At 36.0% G+C, this 18654-nt stretch overlaps 1 protein-coding gene across 3 annotated transcripts in view; it reads right to left on the bottom strand.

The window, feature by feature from the left end:
* IQUB (IQ motif and ubiquitin domain containing) overlaps window positions 1-18654 on the bottom strand; it is an 88573-nt gene that overhangs the window by 23162 nt on the left and 46757 nt on the right. For all 3 annotated transcript variants that reach the window (XM_020966395.2, XM_020966397.2, XM_020966396.2), the window contains 3 exons: window positions 13572-13747; window positions 4106-4276; window positions 3238-3414 (listed from right to left, as the gene is read on the bottom strand). In XM_020966395.2, the coding sequence (XP_020822054.1) occupies window positions 3238-3414; window positions 4106-4276; window positions 13572-13747 (524 nt within the window). The remainder of the gene's footprint in view (window positions 1-3237; window positions 3415-4105; window positions 4277-13571; window positions 13748-18654) is intronic.

Below are 18654 nucleotides of genomic sequence, written 5' to 3'. Positions count from 1 at the left end.
AGAATTCTTGTCTCCTACCTCCTAGGAAGTCTTTTAGCAGAGAGAGAGAGAGAGAGAGAGAGAGAGTGTGTGTGTGTGTGTGTGTGTGTGTGTGTGGACATCAGACATTCTGTATTTCCAACAGCATGCTGCATTACTTATTCTAATGAGACCATGTCTAGACAGCATAAATAACAGAACTATCAACTAGATGGTCTAGTTATTTCAATCACCTTACCAACCAGTTTGGACTATGTATAAGAACAATAACATTAATTCAAGGGAAATTGGCCATTTAAGGATTTCAGAGGAGCAGGGCACAAGAAATGATTCAGCAAACAAACCAGTTGATTCAATAGCTCTGGACAGAATATCATAGAGGAGGATTGTGAATATCCTATCTCTTCAGAATTCCCTACCCTGAGAGGTTTTTTAACCTGAAATTCAAAGATTCCTCCTTGCCGTGGGGTCCAAGAATAGACTTCAGGGGTCTGTAAACGTGTATGGGAAAAACATTACATCTTTATTTTCATTACCTCTTGGCTTCCTTTGTTAACCTATGTATGTTACTTTATACATTTAAAAACATTATTATGAAAAGGGGACCCAAGTCTTCACCCGACTGCCAACACAACCTTGGACACAAAAGAAGATGAAGACCTCCTACAGGTCTAAATCCACGCTCAAGGGATCAGGCAGGAACAGAGCATGAGCCTGCTCCACTAGACATTCATATAATATGAAGGGTTCTATAAAGTATCTCTTCATAGAGTAGGGAATAGGAATTAATGTCAGGGTATTTCATGCTTTCTCGTGTAGGGTTAAAATAGTTCGCTGATTCCCCATGCTTTCTTCCATTCTCAATATCTTTCACTTTTCTCCCCCTCTCTTCTCCTCTACTCCTTTCTCATAGATCTTTCATCTTACAAAAGGATAATGCTCATTTACAATTTGTTCTTGAGAGGAAAAGCTGTCTGTCAATTTAAAATCTTAATCAATTAATTTGTCGGTAAAAAAAAAATGGTTCTAGGAATTAGAACAAAGATTGAAGAGACAAAATTTCTGAGTTCATTTCTAACTCTGCTGATTAGTTTGTGGAGTGACCTTGGTAAAAGGTCTTTATCTTCCTGTTGTGTGGACATGACACGGGACTAAGAATATAAGCGGACTTCATTGCAGCTAATAAGCTCAACTCTTCATTGCAGAGCCACAGGGTCTTCTGTGTCCTTCCAGGGCTTTACGTATAGAATGCAGGCTGCCACCCATGCCCCTTTGGGATCTAGTACTAGGCTAAGTGTCCATGAGCCCAAGTTTCAGGTAGAAAGTGACTGGGGCAAAGCTGTAAGATTTAACTCTCCAAAAGTTCTTCAGGGAACACTTACTGGTTCTTCATAAAACTCTGCAGCAACTGACAATGACACTGTAAATGACAAGTACAAAGAATCTGGATGGAGAATAAAGGATGAGGAATTTTTCCCACTCTATACCTAGGAAATTATATAGTTAACACTCCCCTATATAAAAGGTAATTAAGTTTATTTCACTAATTATTTTTTAATAGGACATGTGATAAACATCTTTTGTTCAAATAGAAACCATGTCTACCTAAATTAAAATGGCTCATGGGATGAAGGTATCTCTCCTGCTTTTGAAAAGGTAAAAGAAAGATGCCAAATGGTTGGACTACCCATGACCTGAACATGAGAAGGGGCAGCAAAGACACAATAGAGAACATAAAGGGTCCTCTAAGTTCTATGTCTGTGCTCCTATAGACAGCCAGAAAAAGAAGGGGGCGGGTCATGGGATAAGAAAGAATCAGGCAGATGCCACACTGGAGATATTAAAAGAATGAGGAAAAGACCTTTGGTGCCTTAATGAGCAGGAATCATACGAAGGGGGAAGACATAGAGGAAGGGCTGGGACAAAAACAGCCATACTGAGGAGGCCACGTGTCCACCTAATTCTTTTATCTCAGTAACCCCTTCCTGAATTCACAAGAAAGGGCCTTGTGACAAATGCTTTATCTATCTAGCAGCATTAAGGTGTTCCACAAAACATAACCTCTGAAACAATTAAGGTTTACCTCCTCACATACTAAGATTTGAAAAAATGTTACCTTTTTTAATGGAAATCACATTAGAGTACTGGAATTTTCAGAGCGCTAAGGATCGTTGAGGCCCTTTTAGGTCCAGCTCTCACATTTTACATATGGAGCAACTAAGGACCAGAGAAATCCAATGACTTGCCCAAGGCCTGAGGTGGTTAATGGCAGAGCCGTGATTAGACATACATCTTTTGGCTCTTAATATATTTCCCTTTTCCACTACACTATGCAGTCTATTACATTAATCTCTGCCTTATGAAAGAGACTACTCAATAAAATTTCAGTTCTTTTTGATGACTGAGGATCATGATTATGAACTTATCTAACAATATGGGGCACAGTTTTAGGTTGGCTTCTTGAGTTTAAATAACAGCTGTTATTTCTCACTGTTGTTGTTTTAGCCTGTTTTTAATTGCTAATATCCTGTTTCTAACTTGCTGCTTCTGTCCTGTTATGTGCTGAGAATCTAGATAAACAAATTTGTTCATAAATGTAGGTTATGAAAGGGCAAATAGGCTCTGAGTGAGAGCCTCTGGGCTTAACCTATGGAATATAGCTCATAGGCTTTAGCTTTATGATGGCTAGTTCAGGTGTTCAGGGGCCTTTTTAACTTACTTCCTGAGATCTCCTGGAGCAGTGGTTTCAAACTCAAATAGAATCAGATCCCTCTTGTGGTATATTGACTTAGAAAACCACAAATTAACATTATCTATGTTGTACTGTATTTTTATTTATTTTGTTAAACATTTCCCAGTTACATTTTAATCCAGTTCAGGCTGCACTTGTAATTTTTGCAGGGAGACCATAAGTTTGATATCTCTGTTCTAGAGGAATGAGGTTGCCTTAGCTACCTCTGACTCACTGGGGTATACACTGGTCATTTTCACAATAGTACAGTCTTGTTCTAGGAGGCCAATAGTGTTTCTGGTTGAATTTAGTTTAAAAAAAAAAAGATTCAATGAAGAACTCTAACCTCCCCCCCACCCTGGGCAAAGTGTTTAGTTACTGACGTACTAAAAGGCCTACCCTTTAAGTAGGTTAAACTGCTAAGTGTTCATGGTGTTCAAAAACAAGCCTGCAGTATTTTTTAATTTTTCCATGCAGATTATAGCTGAAAACGTAGAAAAGGTAATATAGAAAAAATAGAAAAATACCTTAAGGTATCTGGTGACTTCAGGATTAAACAAGGGTGTTTTAATGTATTGAAGAAATAGTGTAGCTATTCTTTGTCTGAGTCCTTCAAGATTACAGCTTTTAACTCCTCTCATCATAAGATCAACCTCTCGGTCAATCAATTCTAAGATGTCCTGGGTCAGTTTACATTCATGTTCCTATAGAAGACAAAAAGTTCTTTGATAGATTTTGATCATTTCATTACTGATCAGTTTCCTGACCTATCATGCAGAATATTTTTTAAAAGAAACTCACACTTGTATTTTAATGTGAAAGAGAGTGTTTGAATAAGAAAATACCAAGAAAGAAGAAAAAATCATTAAAAAGGAGATGAACAGGATAGATACGGTAATGCAAAAGATAACTGCAACTTCGATGAGCAGAGCAGAAAAAAAAAAAGAAAAGGAAATTGGACAAAAGAACAAGTAAGAAAATTAGGGACATATGACTCTATCAACTAGAGGGTGAATCTGAGTATGCCCAACACACATACACACTCCACTCCAGCTGGGCTGGTCCCCACATACTCTTCTGCACATGCCTGGTTCTGTTGGAATTAGCACTGTGCCTTTTGCTTACATTGTTTCTCTTCCTACTTCTGAATGAAGTATTTAGCATTATGCCATACTCTGAATTAAATATAAATATTTCATAGAAGAAAAAGATGAAAGTACAATGTAAGTCTTGACGGACACTAATTTTGAAACTGCAAAACCATAATCTGCCAAATTTAAGTAAGAAAAGCTGGGCTGGTTGATAAAAAATAAGATTTTACTTTGAGATATTTTGGGTTTACATCAGGATTCAATCAAAACATTCCTTTTACCCCAAAATCAATGAGAAAAGTACCTTTACAGTGTGTTTCAGTGTTAATAGCACATCTAGCCTCTCATCATCACAGATGTTTTTAATTATAATGCAGTTATAGATATCTTTCAGCTCTCTGGCTCTGATAGTATATTGTGTATCCATTAATGTTTCATTGTCATCAAACGATATCCACTTCTTTGGAGCTGAACACTTCAAAAAATACATTTATTTGTATTAATATTCATATTAATTCATTAAAGACTGAAGATATCTATTTTGTTGCTACCAACCCAAAGATTACCTAATATCACGTTAAATGAACACAATCATTGATAAGAACATCAATTATAACTAAAAGAATGAATTAAAGATTTGTAAGAACACAGAAATGTTGAACAGTCAGAAACAGTGCAACTAAGTATGATAATTAGAAGACAAAGACTATTTTTAACCTTTTATTTGGCAGTTTAATAACTCTTTAGGCATAATTCCAGATTGTTCTCCAAAATGACTGGATCAGTTCACAGTTCCACCAACAGTGAAGCAATGCCTCACTTTTTCTACATCTGCTCCAACCATTTTGGCCAATATGACAGGTATAAAATGATATCTCAAGGATGTTTTAATTTGCATTTCTCTAATCAATAATTATTTAGAGCACTTTTATATGACGATAAATTGTTTTGATTTCATCAGAAAACTGCCTGATCATATCTTTTGATCATTTACCAATTGGGTATCTTGTAGATTTGACAAAGTTCTTTATATATTTGAGACATGTATACATGAGACCCTTATCTGAGAATCTGTCTATAAAATTTTCTCCTGAAACCTTTATCTGAGAATCTGTCTATAACATTTTCCCCAGTTTTCTGCTTTCCATCTGATCTAGGTTGCATCTGTTTTATTTGTACAAAAATTAAACTGCCTATACCCTTTGACCCAGCAATACCACTAATAGGTCTGTTTCCCAAGATGATTAAGGAAAAAGGAAAAGAACCTACATGTTCTAAAATATTTATAGCGGCTCTCTCTGTGGTAGCAAAGAACTGGAAATTGCAGAGATGCCCATCAATTGGAGAATGGCTGAACAAGTTGTGGAATATGATTGTGATGGAATACTACTGTGCTATAAGAAATTTATGAGTTCAATGATTTAAGAAAAACCTGGATAGGCTTGCACAAAATAATGAAGAGCATAATGAGCAGAACCAAGAGAACATTGTATATAGTAACAATAATTTAAGAACAAATTTGAGTGACTAAGTCATTTTGACTATTATAAATACCCAAACTAACTACAAAGGACTTATAAAGGAAAATGCTATCTGCATCCAGAGAAAGAACTGATAAATAGAAGTATATATAGAATGGTTTTACATGTATACCTCACCTCCCCAACACACACACACACATATTTGTGTCTGATGGTAGCAATCTCTAAGGTGGAGGGAGGGAAGAAAAAAAGGAAGAAAGGAAAAAAAGAAAGTTACATGATAACTTTATTATATATTTAAAAGGAATAGCAAGTTATACTTAACAGATTTGCAGTTTCATGTAAAATCATCTTTTTTTCTATTCTACTATGTTAGAGAAATGCTTGTTTTATTTCTTAAGTTCAGAATAAAATAAATAAAATTTTAAAAAAGAAAAAAATACTTTATTTGTTTTCATGAGTAGTTACAGTATGTAGTATGGTGAATTAAAAAGGGTTTATATGGAGTAACCTATCAAACCTGTCAAAGTGAAGAAACTATGTTTTACATGTTTAAAAACTAGTATGATTATGATATATGATCAGTATGAATCCTTCAGTCCCTAGATGCTCAACGTTGGCAGACATTGTCCTAGACACTGCCATTCAGCTCATCAGCCACTAGATTTCTGCCCAAAACGGGCTGTCGACCTTCTAAACATTGTAGTGAACTGCTCGCACCATGGAAAAGAAGCCCAACAGAGAATAGCTCAGATAATCTTGACACACTTAAAGGAATACTCTAATGTATAACAGCTGATACAATCTTGAAATTTTCATAGAATAGGAATATGAAATATTATGGACTACCAATTTTGGAAAATGTGATAGAAACCATGTGAAGCTTCTGCCAAGGAACCAGAGTGAAACTGTAAAAAACAAACAAACATCGTTTGCCTTATCATAAGGACTAGAATGTTTAGGAGGTTGCCTCTAGAGGACATGATTTGCCAAATCACCCCTGTTCGTGGCAATTAATGTTGTAGAACAACTGTTTGTTAGATCTAAAAAGAGGAATAGTTTTTTTTAAACTGTTACAAAATTATAAGGTGAGTATTTTTCAAGAGACGCTGCTTCCTTGGTAATTTCTGTAGTTATAAGTACTATGGGTCCATGGGCTCTATCATTACTCCAGTTTGGGGCTCTGGAGCTCTGGACTCAGAACACTAAACTGAGAAATCCCAAGCTGGCATCTTGTCTTGTAGTCCGTGGTCCAGATCCCCTAACCCGGAGCCACCATTGCAACCTATTATAGCCATTAACCAGATCTGGAGACATCTACCAAGGGTGAGGAACCGGCGGCCTCGAAGCCACATGTGGTCCTCTAGGTCTAAACTTCGCAGAATAAATCCCCTTAATAAATAATAAATCCCCTTAATAAAAGGATTTTTCTGTGAAATCTGGATTCAGTCAAAGGGTCACACTTGAGGACCTAAAGGACCACATGTGGCCTCGAGGCCGCAGGTTCCCCACCCTGATAGGCTATCAAGCCAAGAACTATGAAGAGGGGAAAGAAGTGACTCCTCTCCAGACTCTTGTCCCTTCCACTGAATTGTTGCGGGTGCATTCATACATGAGTTTGGGATTGGGAGGTGGAGAAGGAAGAGATAAACAGATGAACTGAATGGATCAGTGCAAAATAAACCTAAAATTACTTATGGATAAAAAAAAAACACTACATGACATCTGTTTGACATTAATATGATACTCTGATACTGCAATGTGGGTGTTGAGTGTGTATATAAATATATATATGTATATATCACATGTATACCAGTATATATGCATATATAATATATATAGACATATTACACATGTGCATCCATGTTCTCATTGATATGGGTATCTCCTCTTCTTGACCACTGCAACTTATCTGTGGTTTCTCATCCAGTGAGATTCTTGAGTATGTTCTCCCCATAAATCCTTCACAGAGGATCTACCCAAAGTGCTGACAGGTTAATTTTCTTCCTTAGATATAATTTATCTAAAACTAGGCTATGAGAGTTCAAAAGATTGATTCATGAAATTACTTGATAATTGTTTTGAAGTGGAATATATTTGCTGGCTGACTGCAGACTGTTTTTAATAGCTTTGGCCCTAGTCATAGGATGCTTTGCTTTTCATAGTACTTTGTCAATCTTGAATTTGTTACCTTGTTAAATGTAAATAGGAATGACAGCTAGAATAAATTGGGGGGGGGCAGTGTTTTGTTGTTCAGTCATTTTTCAGTCATGTCCGACTTGTAACCCCAGTTGGAGTTATCTTGGTAAAGATGCTAGAGGGGTTTGCCATTTCCTTTTCTAGCTACAAATGAGAAAACTGAAGCAAATAGGGTTAAGAGACTTGCCCGGAGTCACAGAGCCAGTATGTGACTGAGACCAGATTTGAACTCAAGAAAAGGAGTCTTCCTGACCTCAGGCCCAGCTCTCTACCCACAGTGGCACCTAGCTGCCTTGAAACAGCAAAATGGAGACATATAATATTATATTACTAAATATATTTTATATTTCTAATTATATTACTAAGAAGTGTTTCAAGTTATATTTGCAAGCTTCCATTCAAATTTCTTTTTAGAAGTATCAGGTAATTTTATGATGAGAAAAAAACTGGGTTTTTTTAAATAATATTTTACATTTTTCAGTAATTATGACATTTTCTTCCACCCTTTTAGTACATGTAATTAGCAATGTCAAGCAATCAACTGAAGGACAAACTAAAAGTAGGTTCATGGCTAAAAAGGAAGTTTTAAAATTCCACATTCCTAGGACTGGTCTCAAGAACACATCAAACCTCAGAAACCATAAAGGATGTGGATCATTAAAATACAAATCTAAAATTAAGTAATTTATTTTAAAACTAACAGAATTAATTTGAAACCTATTAAGCACTTTGAAGTGGAATAGAAATAACCTGATTATAAAATAGTATAACATTTAGGACTGATGAATTAGAAATCAAAAAGTGTTGTTCTAAATGAACACAGCCTTCTTTATTATTGGTCCAATATAGAGAAATCAAAGTTTACTTTTTTCTTTTTCTTTTTTAATTTTTTAAAAAAGATTTTATTTCCATGACTTTCTTTCCCCTTGAAAATTATAATTTTTTCCTTAAATATAATATATGTAATATAAATATAATAATAATAATAAAAATAACAGTTATGTAATTTTAAGCCATGTTTTTAATTCCAAGTTTTGTGTTACCTCAATTGTTACTCTGCTAGTCAGCAACTTATTTCATTTGTAATAATTCAGTTATAAATATCTTTTTTCAGAGATTCTTGTCTCAGACAATCAAATGTTAAAAGTATTATAAGAGGCCATTCTTTCCCTGCCCTTTCTGTCGAATGTGGTCATATTCTGCCATTTAGTGAGGGCTCCATACACTTTGAAGCCTTTTTCACATAGAGTATCTCCTAGTCAGACCCTGCTTAGCTTTCAAGTCCTACCTCCTCCATTAAGATTTCTCTAATTATCCTATCCCACCAGGATTTCTCACTAATTTGATCTCGCATTACTTTTACAGTCAGTACCACAAAGTTAGCACTTAATTGCTTTCCGTTTCATCCTGCCTTTCCAACTTTATTGTCTGCTCTCAAAAGACCCTTGTCACATAATGTGAATGTTGTCTCGTTGTCCTCAATAAATGGGGGTACTCAATAAATAGGTGACTGGCAGAAGTGATCCCTAGAATCAGTCTGAAGGAGGAGGTAAGGAATTGCTATTATTCCCACATGAGAGACACAGAACCCAAGAGAACCTTAGGAAAAGGAATTTGTCCAAGGTCAAACAACAAATCTAGCCAAAGAGCTTCCAACCGGCTCTTCCACTCTCAGAGAGTCCAGGTCTCTCGGCTCTTTGCCTGTGCTCCTTCACTGTGCCTCTCAGCCTCTCACTTCTCACAGTACAAAAATTTATATAATAACATATTTTCTTCTGATGCTATATCTACAATCAATTCAAGGTAACACCTATTTCTGTATCACCACCTTTCTTATATACATCTATGAAAGTTGCTATCAAAGAATCTGAGAACTGACAAACAATTCACCAGTACTGACAATCTGGGGCAATGGAAGAGATAATAAGAAATGACTTTAAGATTTGCAAATTGCTTCATACATATTATCTTATTTGATCCTCACAACATCCCAGGGAGGTAAATGCTACAGCTTGGATTATCTCCATTTCAGAGATAAAGAAACTGAAGGTAAGAGAGTGGTAAGTGACTTTTCCATATGCACACACCTAACTATCTGAATCAGGCCTTGAATCCAGATCTTCCTGACTCTAAGCCCAATGCTCTACTATATGACCTAGCTATTTCAGTGAAATTGTATTTTACATGTAGTTAAGTTGTTTCTTTGATGAATGATACCTTTAAATCACAAATTAACTGGATTTGCAACCAGATTTTAAAGTACTAATGGATTATACCCTTCCAACAATAAACTTGGATTTTTTTTAAGTAAAAAAGGAATCTGAAAACATTCAGCATACCCACTTACAGAAGAGATCTGGAATTGTACACCCTCCCTATGTAGCCCCCCAGACACGGGAGTGGAGTATATTGCCATTAATGCTCCTATATCCCAGAAGTTATTCTCCCTTCTGTGTAAACTTCAGACAAGACAAACTAATGAAAGTTGAGACTGACCTCCATATAAAACAGAAAATCAAATTCATTGAATTCTTGGATATTTTTAAAAATTTCTCTCTCAAAGAGTACAATTTAATGACCTTTTGAAATCTTCTTACAAGCAGGCTGGGTTTTTATTTAAAGGCATCATTCAAAAGGAAACAAAGTACTCATAAATAAAATACAGCCTCACTAACAAATACTAACCTCCACTAAGTGCCCCAAAGTTGCCAACACTAATAACTTGGTCTTCAGTTTCTGACTTCTCTGATTTCAGGCCTTTAAGGATTTGCAATTGTGGGCATGACCATTTCAAATGGGTTGATTTTCTTTCCTAGCTTTCTTCTTCCATAGAGTGTCCTGGCAGCAATAAGAAATGCACAATAATCATGTTCGCTGAATTGCTGCAGAAAGTGAGCCCTTTATAAATTTCAGTTAGCTGCCAACAAATGAGACAGAGCAGAGCACCAGACTTACAAAACACAAAAACAGCAGGAAGAAATGCAAGAGGAAGGGAGAGAGAGAGGTGCTGGAGAAGACAGGATGGGATGGGTGCCTGGGTACATATCAAGGGGTTTCCTTTTGCAAGGAGAAGGGTCACCTCTTCGTGTGAGACCGGAATGAGGGAGAAGAAAATGTGGGAAGTCTTTTGATTAATGTGGGAAGCAGAGTGGAGAAGAAAACAGAAATCTCATAGAATAGCCTCCTTTCTTCCAATGAAATATGAATTAAGGTCCTCACTTGAGAGAGGGTGGAAAGGAAGTGTGACAAGAGGCTTAAGGAGGAATGAAAAGTTTTGGATTAGTGGTGAGTGGTTTGGTGAATGGGATAGCAAACTGATATGTAAAAATTTTACTGTATTATAGTAAGGGCCCAGTTGAGATTAAATAACATAAATTAGTAATGGGCCTGATCTAAGTGGTTCCATGATTCTCATCAGCTCTGTTCAATAGCATGTCAAGCAAAGCAAAGGAGGCAAATGATGACAGAATTTCAAGGTTGGAGTTTGGCAAGGCATGATAGGACGAGGGAGCAAGAGCATAAAGGACAGAACCTAGCTGAACTGATTCACCAAGGGGTTGAAATAGAGAATATGGTAAGAGCAGGACTGCTGGCCTGGGAAAAAACCACATGGGGAGGGATTGGAGGACAGTGAAGACAAACAATGGAGTTAGGGATCAAAGTTGGGGTAAGACATAGAGTAAGATGGGATGACAAAAGACTAGACATGGAAGGAGAACCTTTTTGGATCACAGCAAGGTCAAGATCATGAACACCTCTGTGTGTAGCTAAAGTGAGTTCCTCTACCGTGAGGGACAGACTGGTATGGGGTTTTAGAAGAAAAGAAAAGGTTTGGAATGACTTGGGTGGAAAGCATGATAGTTAATCAAGAAAGAATAAAAAGATTACCCTGTAGCCTTGAGATCCTATCAGAGATTAGATAATATAAATAAGTAGGGAATCCTGCCTTGTGGTCACATGAGTTTCTCCAACAGCTTTTATCAATCCTGGAGTAGAAGCAAAGGAGGAAGAAGGTAGTTTGGCAAGGCAGAACTAGTAATAGTACTAGAGAGTAAGGGATTCAAAGGTCGATGAGTTGAATTACCAAGTTAAGATTGTGAAAGGTAGAAGTCAGGTGTTCAAAAATGCTTCAAATTTACAATTTTTTTTATTCATTCAATAAACATCTAGTAAGTGTCAAAAAATAAAATAAAATAAAATTACTAGGAGCAAGCCATGATAAGTTTACATTCATTATGATACTAGAAACTCATATATAACCAAGCTGCCTTCTAGAACAGGGTTCATCAAATTTATTCACCTATCAAAACCAGGGATCTTTCAGTGTTTAGCAATCCCCAATTCATATCTCTCATCTTGAAATCAAATGGGAAAATGGCTTTCCCCACAGGGATCATTCACAATAGGTTTATGGGATCAAGGGATTTGGAGATTAAAGAAGATTTCGTCCTAATCCCCTCATTTTACAAATGAGGTTCTCAGAGGCAAAATAACTTCACCATTGTCACACATGTAGCAAATATTAGAGCAAGGTTTCACATTTAAGCCCTCTAACTATCATTTGAGGGCTTTTTTTTTTAACTAGGGCATACTTCTTTGGGATGGAGGCTATCATTAGTCTATTGAGGTATTCCATTCTTCATAGAATAAAAAATTTTATCAACTAAGGCCCAATTATAAATAAGATTATATAAATATTTATTACAATTCCCTTGTTGATAAATTAGGTCTACAAAACACCAGGTTAATGACAGAAGTCCTGTCTGGATTAAGTACAAACTGTTGAAACATAACTCCAAGAGTACCCACTTAATCCAGAATATTGTTTCTTTGAAAAGCCACAACATTTCTAGAATTACAAAGAACTCTTTTTTTGGAAAATTCTAAAGTCCACACTCCATTTCAGCACAATACTCTCCTGAGGATGTCTAGAAAAAAAAAAAACAAATACTGTAGGTGCCTCCCAAGGACTTCTATAGTTTACTACAGTGTCTTCATTTCAACTTCACTGTTAATGGTAATCTTCACTGAAAACTTAAAATTACTTTCAGTATATATACTGTTTATAAATTGCTTCATTTCTCTCCAGAAGGGGTAGCTGATTTTTATTGGTGAATAAGATCATCTAACTATTAGTTCCCTTAGCTTAAGAAGCAGTGCATAGTTTAAATACACTTTGAGACCCTCGGATAAGTTATAGACTATATGCTGAACAGAGAATGCCAAACATCATCATAAATTAGTAGGGACTTTGAAAACTCTTTCTCTTTTCTACTTTTTTGGCTTTTAATTATATTGGAGAGACAACAATATAAAAATAATTTCGTCCCCATGGCAACAGGTTGTTCAATATCAAATAGGCAGTTTCAACACATAAAAGGGTAATTACTTACATTTTTTTCTTAATTCTATGTTTATACAGTTTACAATAATAGTAATGCCCTTTTGGTCAAGAATTTCCAGTCACAAAATGACCTGTTGTGCTAGAGTAAAGTAATTAATCGCTACTACATCCCACAGGCTGCTGGGAGAAATCTGCCTGACTCAGGAGACAAAATCACTGAAGTAACCCATGCATTTACCTGTGCCATTTTATATTCAACCTAAATCCAAACCAAAAGAATTACAAACACGTTTCTTTTTTCTGTCTTGGCAAATCTCTTTTGCTTAGAATATGTTCATTTTATAAGAAAATATGATTCATATCATTAATCTCCATTTGAGGCTGCTGTAAAGGATCACAGTATCATATATTAGTGTCGGAAAGAGCTTTATAGGATCATCCAGTCCAACCTCCTTATTTGACCAATGAAGAAACTCAGGCTAAACTAAAACTAAACTAAAACAAGTGATTTGTCTAAGGCCACACAGGTTTTTATTGGCAGAGCTGGAATTAGGACTGGGGTCCTCTCTGACTCCAAATCCACTAAATAGGGATTTATCAGCAAATACATTCTGAATTGATAAGTAAAGTTCTAACCACAGTTCAAGAGCATTCCCAAAATGTGTTCTCTCCACTAGTTTAAATCTTTCTGTCATATTTTTATGCTTGGGATTTATTAATATTCAAATGACAATTATTTCACCAACCTTATCCAACAATGCAGATACTGACTTTTCATACTTCTGATTATTGGCAAGGATTCTTTGCCTCCCAATGGAAGCAATTATTTGTGTTTCTTTTTCTAAAAGTTCACATAAAGCAGCTTTCCTTTTAGCCCCAGCGAAATTCTGATCAATGTGACGGAGCTGTTCTTGCCTCCAAACTACAATGGAGAAAAAAGTGAAAGATTCTCAGTTAAAAAAAAAATCCCAAATCTTATTTTGCCATCATGTCCAAACAATGGGTATCTTATTTTTAAGTTCGTTTAAGTCTGGTAAATTCAGTGTTCTGAACTTATGAACCTTTGAAACATAACTGAGCATAAAAAGAATCACATCTGATTGAAGGGCAAAAGTTAGAATGTAGACTGTGTAAAGGAGATTTTCATGTGACAAAAAGAAAATAACATACCCTTACTAACATGAGGAAGAACTACTGAAGAAAAGATCTGACTTTTAAATTTACAAAGTATTACTAATTCGATTTGTTTCCTAAATTTACTTAGATTCAAGCACTTTTCTCCTCTAAGACATATACCAGATTACACAATTTAAACCAACTTTATAATATGTCAACAATATGTTATAAAATTATTTGTTGTGGTTATTGTTTTTCATTAACTCACACCAAACCACCGGTTTGTAATCCAACAGGGATTAGGTTGCTATCTATTAAAAGCTAATGCAATTTGGGGATTATTGGACCAAGATGTAAGACTAAACATTTTCCCTGATCCTCACAACCTCTCAAACATCTCCAAAATGGAAATTATACACCAAAAATAAAGCAACTTCAACTGTCTCCATGATCTTGGACACCCAGAATCCAAAAGAAGGTAACAAGAACTAAAACAAAAACAAACCATGAACTGATGCCTATCCTGAGCTCATTCAACATCCCCTTCTCTAACCACACTACTGGTAGAAAGGCTTCACTAGCCAACTTAATGACCTGATATATAGACTGCAACAAAACCTAAGGACCCACCCTGGTCCCCCCCTTCACTTTCTGGTGCCATGGAGATTAAGGTCCAGACTACAGGTGTTGGTTCAAGCCACCACAGGCAACCAGTGCTAAGTCAGCAAGCACTTCAGGGGCAGAAGCTTCCTGGGGCTACATCAGATAGCTGGGGGAGGAGAAAACAGAACAGTAGTGGGCTGCATAATCAGAAACACTGTGGGGTGATGGTTCTACTATACAGGAATTGGCATTATTTTGGGAGTTAGGTACAAAGGAAAAGGGGACAAGGAACAAGTTCTATAAGGCAGGCAGAAACAGGCCTAAAAGGGATAACCTAACATAGATACCTTGGAAGTTCTGATTGCATGAGAAACAAGGAAAATAGGGAGAGACTAGATAATTATAGGGATCATGAACCAAGGTCTATTCTATACAGGAAGAGAAGATGGATAATGAAAAAGATAAGAGGAATCCTCTCTGGAAAGGAAAGCAAAAAATGAAATTTTTTAAACTGATGAATAGATCCTCTTTGTAAAAAAGCGTCACAGGAAATCACAAATGAAACTTAACTACATGTAACTGTCAATCTTATTAGGCCTCCATCCTTCACCTTTCTCTCTTCACTTTTTAGCTCCTTCCCAAGTGAAAGGAATGCTCAGTATAGCCTCAGTCATGGCTTCTGATCAAAATTACATGGGAAAGGAATGGGGGTGGATGCACAAGAGAGACTGAGTATGTGAGTTCCAGGCTTCTAAACTTCCAAACTCATACTAATACCTTATCAATCTACCACAATGATTTTTAAGTTACAAGAGGCAGGGCCAAGGCCCTAAGCAAAATTACAATATAGGTATAAGTGTCTTTTTTGCCTTCCCACCCCCATTTTGAGCCACTTCTCCAACTCCTGCCTTCACTCTTCTGTCCCCAGTGCACTCCAGGGCATTTATGGCTACTATGTCCTCTAGCTACATAAATTCCCAAATTCTTCCACGTTTATACGGCCAAATGGGGATGTTCAAGAGATTCAAGCGGACTCTTGTTAGACTCCATCCTAAATCACATCAGTATGTCATTGTTAGACGAAAGCAAAGAACACCCACAGCTTCCACAAAAACTAAATTTAGGAGTCTATGGTCCAGTAGCAAAGGCTTTCTTGCTTTTCTCTGCATACTATAATGTATCTCCTGACCCCTTCTTTGTGCCTTTTCACTAGTTATCTCTTATGCCTATCAAGTTCTATAAAGTATCCATTAGTAATCTGATTGGTATAGCATTAAAAATGAAAATTAACTTTGGTGGTGGTGTCATTTTTATTATATTGGTATGGCCCATGAATGAGCACTGAATGTTCTTCCAGCTATTTAAGCTGTTCTTTATTTCTTTAAGGAGTACTTTGCATTTTAATCTATGCGATTCTTTTGAGTACTTTAGTAGAACAATCTATAGATACTTAATGATTTTTTAGTTATTTGGAATGAGATTTCCCTTTTTTGTTATTGTGTCTTGGATTTTGTTATGGTTATATAAAAATGCAGTTGCTTTTCCAGAGTTTATTTTCTAACCTGCAACTCTACTGAAGGTATTCATTAACTCAATTAGTATCTTTGCTGATTAGGGTTTTACAAGTATCCCCTTATATCATCAGCAAATAGGGATAGTTTTCTCTTCTCTTTACCTACATTTATGCCTTTAATTTCTCTCTCTAGTCTTACTGCCATTACCAACATTTACAGAACTATATCAAGTAATAGTGTGGAGTTTGGGCATCCTTACTTTACTCCCCTATTTAACTGTAAAGGTGCTAATATATCCCCATAAGCTTGCTTTTGATGCTTACTTTTGGTTTTAGAAACTTTTTAGAAAAACATATATATGTGTGTGTGTGTGTGTGTGTGTGTGTGTGTGTGTATGTGTGTATATGTGTGTGTGTATATATATATTATACATATATAAAATATATATATACATATGCATATACATATATATATATATACATTTTAAAGGTCCCTCTACACCCATAGTTCATTCGCTTTTAGCATAAAAGAGTGCTATACTTCGTCAAAGGCCTTTTCTGCTTCTATTGAGATGATCATAAGGTTTTGGATGTTTCGGTTTTTAAAAACGATTAATTATATTGATTGTTTTTCCAATATTGAATTCGTCTTGCATTCCTGATATAAATATCATTTGCTCATAATGAATGATTTCTTGGATAAATCACTAGAGTCTGTTTAACAGTATTTTGTTTAAAATTCTTGAATTCGGGGGCAGCTAGGTGGCGCAATGAATAGAGCACTGGCCCTGGACTCAGGAGGACCTGAGATCGGATCCGGCGGCCTCAGACACATAACACTTACTAGCTGTGTGACCCTGGGCAAGTCACTTAACCCCCATTGCCCAACCAAAAAAAAAGAAAAAGAAAAAAAGAAAAAAAATTTTTTTTAAATAAAAAATAAAATTCTTGTATTAACATTCATTTAGTGATATTGCCCTATGTGTTTTCTCCTTTCCTGACTCAGGTATTAGGATTATATTTGTTTCACAAAAGGATTCTAATAGGGTGCTTCCTTTCTTAATTTGTAAGAATAATTTGTACAGTATAGGTACTAAGTATTCTTTAAAAGTCTGACAGCTATTCTCTTGTGAATCCATAAGGCTAAGGGGTTGTTGGTCCCCCACCCCCTTTGTTAGTTGCTTTGCGGATAGTTCAATTTTCTTTTCTGAGATTAGGTTATTCAAGACCTCCATCTGGTCTTCTATCAATTTGTGTATTTTACATTTTTGGAGGTATTCTTCTATTTCCTTTTTGTCCTCAGTTTTGTTTGCATGTAACTATGTATACATTCTGATTATTCTTTTTATTTCTTCTGATTTAGTTCTTGCTTATTTGCTATTTTATTGGTTTGATTTTCTGCTTCTTTTCAATCATATTAGCTAAAGTTTTTTAGTCTCTTTTAGTTTTTAATATTTTTAATCTTTTCGAAGAATCAACTTTTAGTTTCACTCATTATTTCTACAGATTGTTGTTCTGTTGCCAGTTTCTTTATCTCATTTTTACTATCTCTTCTTTTGTGCTTATTTATGTTTGTTTATTTGTTGGATTTCTAGTTTTTAAATGCATGGTTGGTTCATTAATCTTCTAGTTTCTATTTTGTTAATGTATGTTAGTAGAGATATGATTTTTTCCCCCTAAGGACTACATTAACTGCATCCCAGAAATTCTGGTATGCCATTTCATTGTCATTTTTTTCACATAATCATTAATTGTTTCTATGATTTGTTCTTTGGCCCTCTCATTGTTTAGGACTTCAGTGCCAAGTCTTCTGAGGCAGCTAAGAAGTACAGTGGACACTGCTGGGTCTGGAGTCAGGAAGACTAAGTTTTTGAGTTCACGCTTAATATATGACCTTGGGCAAGTCACTTTATCTCTGTTTGCCTCAGTTTCCTCAACTATAAAATGGGGATAATAATAGCACTTAGGGCTTTTGTGAGGATCAAATAAGATATCTGTAAGTATCTTATGTAAATATTATGTAAAAATTATGTAAATACAAATAAGATATTTGTAAAATGCTTAGCATGGTATATGGCACATGGCAGGCACTATATACAAGTTCCTGGAGAAGGCAGGAGGGTATAGGATAAAGGACATGTATGAAGAGGTTGCCCTTGGCAAGGTGAATGGCTACCACTTGCTTAGAATGAAGTAAACAGGAAAGATGTTGAAGTTTTCCAGTCAGGGAACAGTAGTTTCATCACAAGCCACAAGAGGGCACCAGTTTCAAATATAAAAGTTATTCACAGTTTTCAAAGAATGGGAATACTTTATGAAACTGGGTTCAAAAATTTTATGGAAACATCCAGGAATCAACAACTACAACCCACATCGTCAGAAAACCTTCACCTGACTCTTCCATCCCCAATAACTGTCATCCCACATCTCTCCCACCCTTCACAGTTAAACGCCTTCAGAAGGCCATCTGCAAATAGGTGTCTCACCTCCTCTCCTCTCGAGCTCTTCTTTGCTTCCTACAGTCTGGCTTCTGAAGGCATCATCTGGCTGAAACTGCTCTCTCCAAAGTTACCAGTAATCTCTTAACTGCCAAATCT

The sequence above is a fragment of the Phascolarctos cinereus genome, unplaced genomic scaffold (assembly GCF_003287225.1).
Source record: "Phascolarctos cinereus isolate Bilbo 61053 unplaced genomic scaffold, phaCin_HiC Scaffold_1;HRSCAF=81, whole genome shotgun sequence".
Lineage (NCBI taxonomy): Eukaryota > Metazoa > Chordata > Mammalia > Diprotodontia > Phascolarctidae > Phascolarctos > Phascolarctos cinereus.
Note: the sequence above shows the minus strand (reverse complement) of the source record. Positions and strands in the feature narration are given on the sequence as shown.